This window comes from Mesoplodon bidens, assembly GCF_964165515.1.
Source record: "Mesoplodon bidens genome assembly, chromosome: 2".
NCBI classification, from domain to species: domain Eukaryota; kingdom Metazoa; phylum Chordata; class Mammalia; order Artiodactyla; family Ziphiidae; genus Mesoplodon; species Mesoplodon bidens.
In genome coordinates, this window is record NC_138177.1 from 175,183,813 (window position 1) to 175,194,508 (window position 10,696).

A 10,696-nucleotide genomic window follows, 5' to 3' on the forward strand; every position below is an offset into this window, starting at 1 on the left:
GCATCCCCAGCAGCTCCCTCCAAGGCCTAACCAGCCTGGCTGAGGGGGGTCTCTCATTGCACCCCTGGTATGGAAACGGGCAGCCCCTAGAGAGCCCGGGAACCCGCAGGGGACGCGCAAATCGAGAACGCAGGTCGCTTGAGGGGGAAGGAGGTTTATTGTGGTCACCGGGATTTGCGGCCTTGGCTCCCAGAGATGCATCACAGCTGTAATTTCTGGAGAAGCAGAGAACAGAGTGAGGGACTCTGGGGGGTGTGAGGCTCTGCCGGGAGGGTAGGAACATGGCCGGCAGCCCTGGGCCTTGACAAACCAGGCTTGCCTCTGCCCGAGGGGTCTGGCCCTCTTGGGCAGTTCCGACCACTGTGCAGGTGAGCTCAGGATACCTCCTGCTCCCAGGGTGGAAGCCCCCAGCCCAGGGTGACGCTCTGTGCCCCCACCCTCAAAATATAGACGGCCATCCATGCTGCCCCCTCTCCTGTGCTGGGGCCACGTTTCATATCTGGGAGCACTGGTGGGGAGCCTGGGCTTGGGATAGAAGTATTTGCTGAAGCCAATGGATGAAAGGGTGGGGAAGTGAATGGCCGTCTCCTTCACTGCCCCTGACTCGAGGCTGCAGGCGATAAGCACTCGATCAAAACCTCTCGAAGGAGTGAGTGAGTAAATGGAGTGAGTGAAGGAAGGGCGAGGGAGGGTGAGGGGCGGGTAGTGAGGAGGGGGCCGGGGCGGCGCACCCACCTCCTCGATCCAGTTGATGTAGGCCGACACGCGGGTGAAGACCGTGGGCTTCTTGAAGGTGTTGCAGCTCAGCCCGGAGCCGAAGCTGACAATGCCCCGCACCTCCCAAGAGCCGTTCTTGGCCTGGCAGTTTAGTGGGCCGCCCGAGTCCCCCTGCACCAGATGGGGCGGGTGTCAGAGGGAAGCTCGGGAAGCAGGTGAGGGTCAGGGCGGGGCATATGGGTTGGCCTCTCAGCCTTGGTGGCCCCTGCTTTGGCCTCAGCGTGTCCATAGTGAGGGAGGTAGAGAAAATGTGGTTTGTGGGTAACTTGGCCTTATTCTGGGGGGCCCTGGGGTGTCAGACTAGGTCTTGGTTTGCTGTGTGATCTTGAGCTGTTGAGAACCCTCTCTGTGCCTTGGTTTCCCTAGCTGTTCAGGTCACCATGTCTAAGACTCTGAGCTGCCCAGAGGGATGAGGATGCTGGGAGCCATGTAGGAGACCCGGGAAAGTGAAGAAAATGGAAGTGGGGAGAGGCTCGTGTGTTTGAAAACGGGACAGTCCCTGATTGTCCTAGATGTTTCTTCCTTCTGTGTCAGACTCCCTGAGTCTTCTGTCTCCCTGGACCGATGGAGCTGATGGTATGAAGGAACGTGCGCCCGGACTTCACCGAAGTCTCTTCTACTTGTGTTAGACTCAATCAGTCCTCATAGCAGCCCTGTACTTACTATCGCTCCATTTTATGCATGGGAAAACTGAGGTTCAGGTAAATCAAACAGCCTGCCCAAGGTTACACAGCTATGAAGTGGGGGCACTGGGACTCGGACTCAGACTCACATTCAACTTTCACGCTCTGGCCACAGTACTGGTGGGGGAGGGGAAGGGGGACAGTGACAAGTTTCTCCTAAGCCTCTTAGGCCCAGCCGGGGCTCAGTCTCCTCCCAGGGAGAGGGTGTGGCGTCTCCCCACTTCTCACTCCTTTGCCCTCCTCACTGCCCCCTTCCATCTGGCCACCTGCGGTAGGGACAAGGGGCAGAGCCTCGACACTCACGTTGCAGGCTGAGATGACGCCATCACCCCCGGCGCAGACCATGGTGTTCTTCACCTTGGTGCCCCACCAGTCTTTCTGGGAGCATGTGGCGTGATCCACGATGCGCTGCAGGCCCTGCTGCAGCTCGTCAGCGATGGGGCCGTTGGCTGGAGAGAGAACGGGTGGTGACCGGGCGGTCAGCCCAGGCAGCCTCAGCCCCAGCCCAGGCCCAGGCCTTCAGGGAACAGAGGGCTGGATGGGGCTGGGACAGGACCGGGCGAGTTCTGGATAGACTTTGAGGGACCCACACACAGGCCCTTAATTGAGAGGCGAGACTCTGAGCCAATCAATGGTCCTGAACTGTTTGGGTTAGAGACCACTCTAAGGGCAGGGAAGGCAGAACCAACCCCTAGAAAACCCTTAAGAAATAACCACTGAGTTATCTTTAATTTGGGTTCTGGGGTTTTAATTGCCAGTGGTTTCCCTGTAGTTCTCTGCCTTTGGTGTCACACATTGAAAGGTCTTTCTCACCCCCAAATTTTCCAAATTTTAGAGGATCTGCATTTTCATCTAAGTATTCTGTAGCTTCATTTATTTGCATTTAACCTTTTAATTCAGTTGGAATTTACTTGGGCATGTGGTATAACATAAGATCATAAGATCTAATTCCCCACCCCAAAATGGTTCGTTTCATTTATTTAATAGTCACTTACGTGGCACTTAGTATGTGCCTAGCCCCGTTCTAAGCCCTTGACAAATTCTAGTCCATTTAATCCTTATAACACCCTTTATATGCACCTGTTAGAGTGTCTGCCACATGGTATATGCTTAATAAATATTAACCATTATTACAAAATTTAAAAAGATGTGAAAATGTTAAGGCAAAAGGAAAGTGGTGGGCAAATGTGGGTGGTGTGCTTATCATGGGAGCTGCTTCCTCCAATAAGACACTCGTGTTTGGCCAGGGGCTATACTCACTCCAGAGACGGCCCCAGCCAGTGACGTAGCAGGGGTAGCCCTGAGGCAGCAAGGAACCCTCCTCTGGCAGGCAGGCTTGCTGGATGGTGTCACTCAGTTCCGCGGGCTCCGCCAGTTTGATAAGGGCAATGTCATTGCTGGAATCCAAAGTGGAGGTGGTGAATGGCAGGAGGGCCTGGTCCCCCAAGCCAATGCTAAGAGGCCCAGGCTGTGAGTTGGGAGTCGGGCCAAGGGTGAGCAGGGGTCCTCCATAAACAGCCTGGACCTCCAGCTTCCTACTGGCAGACAGAGATGCCGGAGGACCAATGATCTGCCTTCTAACCCCATCACCCGCTCCTGTAGGTGTAGCTTCTTCCCCCCACCGCGCCACCTTGTGTCTTCACATCATGAAAGGCTTAACAGAGGGGAGACAAGAGCAGAAGCATTCTGAACCACTGCAAGGTTATGTATCAACTGAAATTCAGCTAAGCAAATTGGAAATCATAACGATAAAAACACTTGCGAATGCCATTTTTAATGTTTTCGTGTTGCCAGAATGAAAATGGACAACCCTAGAGAGAGCCTGGTTTGATTTCTAGTTCTGCCATGAATTGGGCTGTGTGACCTTAACCTCTCTGATCCCCGGTTCCTTGTCTAGGGCTGTTGTGAGGATTAAATAAGAGATGGCATGTCAGCTGCTTATTACAATGCGAGCATGCAGTAGGCATCAGTAAAGGCGAGTGCTGGCTCATTCTCTGGCTGAGAGACTTCAGGTAATATGCTGTGGGAGCCTCAGGGTCCTTATTCCCTGTGTACTTTCCAGAGACCCTTGGCCAGTGATGGGTATTGGAGGGGTGTCCATCTCCACTTAGCATTTTGCCATTTTGCGTAAAGTCATCATCTGTTGGCTGTTTAGGCTAAGGATGGGGTCCAGGGACAGGCTCCGGCTGCATCTCAGGGACGCTTCCTTCTTCTGAGCTGCTCCCAGGGGGCTGTGAGATGGCCAGCTGGGCACTCACCGAATTAGGAAGGAGTTCCACTTCTCGTGGACAAAGATGGTGTCCACGCCCATGTACACGGAGCCTTCCTCATTCTCCCCCTCCAGGTTGTTCTTCCCCAGGGCCACGCGGTAAGTCAGGGTATTGCTGGACAGAGCAAGGGGACCGGGTCAGGGTGGCCTCCTGTCCCCACTGGCCGGTGGGGTAGAGGGGGAAGTTGGGTCTTTAGTGACCCAGCTTTGGGGCCACTGTGGGACTTGTTTGGGGGAAGGGAGTGTTCATCCCATTGACCCTTCCCAGGGCACGGGGTAAGGACCCTGGTCTTGGAGTCAAGTCCACTTTGACTGCTAGGTGGGTAGGCTCGGCCTCAGTTCTCTCACCTGTAAGGTGGAGATAATCTTGGAACTCACCTGCCAGGGCTGCTGTGAAGATGAGCTAGTCCACACTGCTGCTGGCCTGCATTCTCTCTCCTGCATTCCTCTCTAACCGCCTCTTCCTCTCCCCTCACACAAACTGCCCCTGCCATACCGGCTTCCACTTTATTTCTCAAACGTACCAAGTGGGCACCCTCCCCTGGGCCTTTGCATTAGCTGTCCCCTCCACCTGGAACACCTTACCCCCAGACCAATGACGTCTTCCCTTATTTCCTTCAGGTCTTTGCTCAAACATCCCCTTTCAAGAGAGATCTTCCCCCGGCCACGTCATTTAAAATAGAACTCCTCATACTTTTTATTCTCTTTCTGCTTTATTTTTCTTCATTGCCACTTGCTTTGTTATATATTTACTTGTTGAATGGTCTGTCACTCTGTCTTCCACTAGAATATAAGCTCCCTGAGAGCACAGACTGTGTCCTCACTGCTGTGTTCCCTGGCGTATAGTAGGCGCACAGTAAATACTTGTGGACTGAATAAATTAACAACTGAGTTACTGGATGTGAGTAGCTTATTTAGCCCAGTGTCTGGAGTGTGTGCTCAAGAAAAGCAGCTTATCAGGCTCCTGTTCCCGGGCGAGGGCGGGGTGTCTGGGCAGCATCCCATTTACCTGATGCAGTGGGCAGCTGTGAGGACGTGATTGGGGGTGATCAAGGTGCCACCGCAGGTGTGCCTCCACGTGCCATCCTTGAGGTACTGGAGGGAGATCTGGAGGAGGATGGGGAAGGACCACGTGTCAGCCCCCAGGGACCTGCTCCCCACCACCCCCTCCACCTTGCCTTCCCCACCTGCTGCAGTGCGCTTACCTGCCAGGGCCAGCTGTGGGGAACGGCACTGTCTCCGCCCACCACCCGGGCTGATAGGTTGGGCTTGAAGATGGGGACCCCGCAGCTGGAGGCTGGGGATACAGGAGAGGAAGAGCACAGGTGAGCCGGGCTGGCATCGCTTTGGGGAAGGGGCAGGTGGAAAGAGCACACATGTGGGGGCTGGGCAGACATGGGTTTGACTTTTCCTGCATGACTTTGGGGAAGCCATCGAGTTTGCTGGGCCTCAACTTCCCTTTCTGTGAAATGGGGAGACTAGCACTAACCTGGTAAGTTTGTCCTGAGAACTAAATTAGATGATGCAGGTAAAGAATTGGGCAAAAGACCTGGTATAGAGTGAATGTTTAATCATTGAAGGAAACCCAAAGTGGCTGGCTTGTGTGTGAGTGCCCAGGTACACCTGTGTCCTTCATCCTTACCCTGCTGTCCCTCTTCAGGCCACAGCACAGTGGGGGTGTGTGAGCCCTGAATCTACAGAATTCCAGACTGTCATAGCTGGGGAGCTGTGTGGAACAGTCAAGAGCAAGTGCTGTGCGGTGAGAAAGACCCAGACTCAAATTCTGGCTCTACCACTAACCAGCCGTGTGATCTTGAGCAAGATATTGAGCATCACTGAGCCTCGGTGTCCTCTTCTGTAAAATGGGGATATTAACAGACCTGCCTCTCAAGGTTGTTGTAGGATCAAATTGGCTCCTGAACGTCAAAGGCTTAGCACAGTTCCTGACACATAGCAAACATGGGGTACACAGGAGCAGCTCTTATTATTATTAATTATTATTTCTGTTGTTATTTGCTGGTGGACTCTTAATCAAGTGCTCTCACTTTTCAGAAGAGCCAGTGAGCTTTAGAGAGGGGAAGTGGCTTGTCCAGGTCCTGCCAAGAGAGAGTGACATTCAAGCCAAGTTCCTGGATTTCCAATCTGAGAGGTCACCAGCATGGTGGGGGGAGCAAAGAATCCCCAAATGAGAAATGCCAATGCTGGGAAAGGTAGGCCCTGATGGCCCCCGGGGTAACCCGGGATGAGGCATCTTCTGCGTCCCTGGTGCTTTCCATCCCTCATGGCTCGTCCTCACCCTGGGGTGAGGATCATCAATCCCATTTTGCAGATATGGAAGCAGACTTGCCAAGCAGGCAAGTGGCTCATCTGCCACACAGCTGGTCAGTAGTAGCTGAACCCACATGGGACCCCAAAGCTCCTTTCCTGAAGCCCTGGAGAGCAGAGGGTCCCTGACCCCATCCTTGTCCCCGGGAGGCCAGCCCAAGCTCACAGCCCGCTGGCTGCAGCTGGTCCCCAAGACACAGCTTACCGTAGGCCAGGAGCACTGTGAAGACTGTGACGCCCAGCATGTTGTGAGTGCTCAGGATCAAGTGGTCGTCGAGGTGACCAGGCCCGCACTTATAGGCAGGAGGAGGGTGGGCCCACCTCGTCAAGGCTGAGCCACCCCTTGGGAGGAAGGAACCTGTTCTGTCAAGGCCCTTTCCCTGACCTTGGCTGGTTACTGTTTAATTTGCGCAGGAGATGGAGCTGGCCTGGAGGCATGGGTTTCCCAAATATCCTGAGACGGAGCAAATCTGACGTTTCCAGGTTTTGGGGGCCCTGCCACGCTGCTTGGCCTGACTCATTGTCTTTAGTTGTCATTTATTGTGCCGGGTGCCGTGCTCAATACCTCTTGCAGTCACTTAATTCTCCCAACAACATGCGGTAGACAGTCTTGTCCACTCATTAAACTTCACGAAGCTGAGACTCAGAGGGTCAGGGGCGAGCCAGGGTCACACAGCTGGGCAACAACAGACCCAAGATTTGAAGTCAGCGCTTCTAACGTCAGTCTGGGGCCGCAAATTCCTGTGATGCACTGCTTCCTTCTCTGTCTTTATAGCTCTTTGTTTGCTTCCTGTCCTTTCCTTTCTCCCTTATTCAACTGATACTGTCTGGTCTTGGGGTGCCCCCTGCTCTCCAGCACCTCCTCCCCAGGCTTTGAATGGAGGCTGAGGTGCTGGTACATCCTGGGAGGTACTTGGTGGGCTAAGTTCCTACGTGGAGCCAGCTCAGTTGTCTCCCAGCAAGGTCGTCAGTCTCCCCATCTCTAAAATGGGCAGGTAGGACCAGATGGACTCTCAGGCTCCTTTCAGTCCTAAAATTCCATGACTTGGATGTCAAGGTTGAGGGCAGATCTGGATTTGTGATGTGTGACCAGAAGTTCCAGCTAGAGCCCCAGCAGTTTGGGCTCAGCCTGGCTCTCGGAGCATCTCGTTTAAACCCACTTGTCCTGAGGCCCGACTTCTCCTCTTTGTCCCCTTTTGACTCATTCTCGAGCTCCTAGGAAGTTGTTTCCTGAGCTGGGCCCACTGGTCCCATTAGGACTTATTTCCTAATAAAGAAATTCAGAACGCTACGCACCCTGCCGGTCATGGTGGTGAGCTGGGGGTAGAGGAGGACCCTTAACTCACATGTTTTTACAGCTTAAATCCTTATTAAAAACAAGTGTGTGTTACTTTGGTCATATTAAAAATCAATAAAGTTTTGACTGAAAAAGCAACAGCAGAGAGGTAGTGTGAGGGAGTGTGTGTAGGGGTGATGGCCTCAGGCCTCAGAACTGGGGTGTCTGGGGGGTCTCAGGCTGCGAGAACTTTCTGTTGCCTTCTAGAGGCTGGTCAGTGACTACTGCCCACCACACCTCAGACCTAGAGCTGTTGGTCACCAAACTCGGCAAAGGGTCACCCTGGGCTGGGGACTGACATTGTAAAGAGATACAGGCTGAGCTAGGGAGGTATTGGGGGTTGCCAGGGTTCTGGGGGCAGGAGACAAGACTCCTGGTTTTTGTTGCCGTCAGTGACTTGCTGGACCCTGGACCTTGGGCAACTTCTGTGGCCTCAGTTTCTCTTGAACAACTTGGGAAAATGATTAGCTGGGCTTCTGTGAATGGGAGTTTGCTGATTTACACACACAGCAAGGTCTAGGCGCCCATCTCAGTCACGTGTACAAGCCCATGGATATACAAGCATACACAAGCATACAGGGACAGGCAGACAGACAGACACACACACACCAGTGTCATACATAGAAGACATTCCGTTATAAATACAGTCACTCTCAGAGCCCCAAGCCACACGTTCAAAATGTACCCCGATATAGAAATAGCCACAAGTGCACAGGCACATAGGTAGTGAGGTACCAGATAAAAAGTCATTCATATTTTTTCTTTTGGAATGTTCACAGAGAAACTGACCTTTTTGGAGAGGGAGGTTGCTGGCTGCTCTGGAAGGTGCAGACAGCATCAGCTTTAGGGGAACTTCATTGTTTTGAGACATTTACCAGTTGAGGTCCTTTATGTAAGACAGCATCAGCAATTGTACTTGGAGAAAACTGAGGTCACCTTAGTCTGTTTCAGATGCTGAAGATGGGATGTTGAGTGTTTTGCTTAGTGTTGGACCATATTCCCAAAGGACGGAAAACCTAGAGCCTGTACTTCCTAGCTGTGTGACCTTGAGCTAGTGACTCAACCTCTCTGTGCTTCCACATCCTCATCTATAGAATGGAGATTAAAAAATGGTACCAGCCTCATAGGGTTATTGTGAGGAGTGCCTGGCATAGGGCAAGCACTATATAAATGTTAGCTGTTATTATTATTGTTGTTGGTCATCTGGTTCTCATGAGAAAGCTTGAATCTGGACTGTCACTGGGCCCTTTTGCCTTTGTGGGCCCCTTCCTCCACCAAAAAATATTAAGAACTTTATGTTTTATGACTGTGTGGGTATAAAGACTAGTATAATCAAGTTTGGATTCTATTCATTTTTTTCCTGCCAATTTTAAGAGAAACTAAAACATTTTTGTGGGCCTTAAAGTTATTGTGGGCTCCAGGCACTGGGCCCACCGTACTGGTGGACGATTTGGCCCTGGCTGTGGCCCCCTCCGCATGTCAGGTTCTGTGCAGCTGAATGGCTGAGAGAGACGTTGGGGAATGTCCTTTGGATCATCATGAGTGCCTGCTCTGGACCCTGGAGATGCCTTTAGCTGTTCCCTGGGACAGCCAGGGAGAAAACCGTGCCGTCACTGGGAGCAACTGGGCAGAGGTTGGAGCTGCTGCTGGGCGTGCGCACGGCTAGTGCCAGCCCCTCCTGGCCTGGCCCTGGTGCAGGGAGCCATCGGCCAGAGGACGCCATCACTCCAGGGGCTCAAAATGCCTAAAGTTATGGTGGTGACACTCGGCTGGCTGACCTGATTTTCTGGCCACCAAGATTGAAGCAGCAGCCCGGGAGGATTTGGGAATAACTTCAAGAGGGCGCCCTGGGGGAGTGGATTGCTGTGAGTGGAGGGCAGGGGGCTTGGTGTTGGGTTAACTTAAAGCTGTGACTCTTGCCCGCCCAGACTGTGAGGCACTGACTTACCAGGTACACAGAAGCTCTCCATTCCTTCATTCTTCCCAGACTCGCTGAGCAGCTCCGCTGCGTAGGCGCTGTGCTGGGGCTGGGGCCACAGAGAGGATAAGACCCTGTTCAGCACCGCTGGACCTCCCTGCCTGGCAGGGTGATAAGTGTTCCTTGGAGTGTTCTGGGCCAAGAGCCGGGAGCCCCAAACAGGAAGAGGTTAGTTCTGGGTAGGATCTTGATAGGGGGCAGGTGGGAAAGGGTGGCTTCTCTGCAGCTTCCATGTCCAAAACGAACATGAGGACTTGAGACTGTGACGATGCCAGACACTCCCATTCTTATCCTGCTGAAGCATGTGTATTCCAGGGCCTGGAGCAGGGCCTCCCAGGTTCTGGGCGCTTAATGCCCCCCAGCCATTCAGGGCCAGACTGTGCTGGAAAAATAACCATGGGTGACTTGGCAGAGGCTGGGCTCAGGGAAAGGGAATGCCAGGAGAAGCAATGCCAAGGTTGGGAGTCAAGCAGGGAGGCTGTTGGTGAGAGCCCGAGAAGCAGGGCAGGTGCCACTGACCGGGGCCCATAATTTTTAGTTGCTGGGACAGGACTTTCGGGGGGCAAGTGTTACATCTTGGGTGGGACCCACTAAGGAGGCAGGCCTGGGGGCTGGCAGCGTTTCTCCTCAAAGTCAGATGAAAGTACTGGGTGTTGAGAGAGGGTTTGGGGGCTGAGTGAGGGGTCCGGGGTTTGGTGATGGGGGCCGGGACTTGGCGGGGGGAAGGCTCACTGAGAGCACGGGACCTGGGCAGGGTTTGAGGAGCTGCCTCCCCTTCGCACTCCTGGTCCCTGGATCACTTCAGGCCTCCTTATTCCTCCTGTGCTCTCTGCTCGGGCTGGGAGTGGGAGGTCTTGTGCGGGCCGAGGCCGGGGCCCCTCTCAGCTGGATCTGATGATGATGGAGGGCCTGGCGTGGGACCGCTGGCCTGTGTCCCTCACATCCACCGCCGGGCCAGCTGGGCGGGGGCTCTGGGGCTTGAATTTGAGCCCTTGCCTGTCAGTATCCTCTGTCCCTCCGTTCTGAGACCCTCTTGCTAGCATGTCAGGGGCTCTGATGCTCTGCCCTTGGGAAGGCAATTGAAGGGCGACGCTTAACCCAACATGCGGTGTTGATGCTGGTGGCATCTCAGGCCACAGGTGGCATGTGGGAGGGACCTTTCTCAGGAAATACACTTCAAGGACGCAGCCTTCTCCAAGCAGGGCCTGTGAGGAAGCCAGAGGTGGAGGGCATCCTGGCCGCTGTCATACCACCCATGTCCACCCGGGGGCAGCGATGCCCAGCCTAACCTCAAACTCCTGCACCCCCCAACTCAGGTTGCACTTGAC

The 10,696-nt window shown here is 53.8% G+C and overlaps 1 protein-coding gene across 1 annotated transcript; it reads right to left on the minus strand.

The window, feature by feature from the left end:
* Positions 1–200: 200 nt before the first annotated feature.
* Positions 201–6,371, minus strand: CTRC (chymotrypsin C; the record flags this gene model as incomplete). The annotated part of the gene is made up of 8 exons (XM_081215781.1): positions 6,260–6,371; positions 4,935–5,026; positions 4,739–4,836; positions 3,719–3,844; positions 2,721–2,857; positions 1,764–1,909; positions 736–888; positions 201–215 (listed from the first exon to the last, which is right to left on the minus strand). The coding sequence occupies exons 1-8, from the start codon at positions 6,297–6,299 to the stop codon at positions 201–203; spliced, it is 807 nt and encodes a 268-aa protein (XP_081071907.1). The 5' UTR covers positions 6,300–6,371.
* Positions 6,372–10,696: the final 4,325 nt, after the last annotated feature.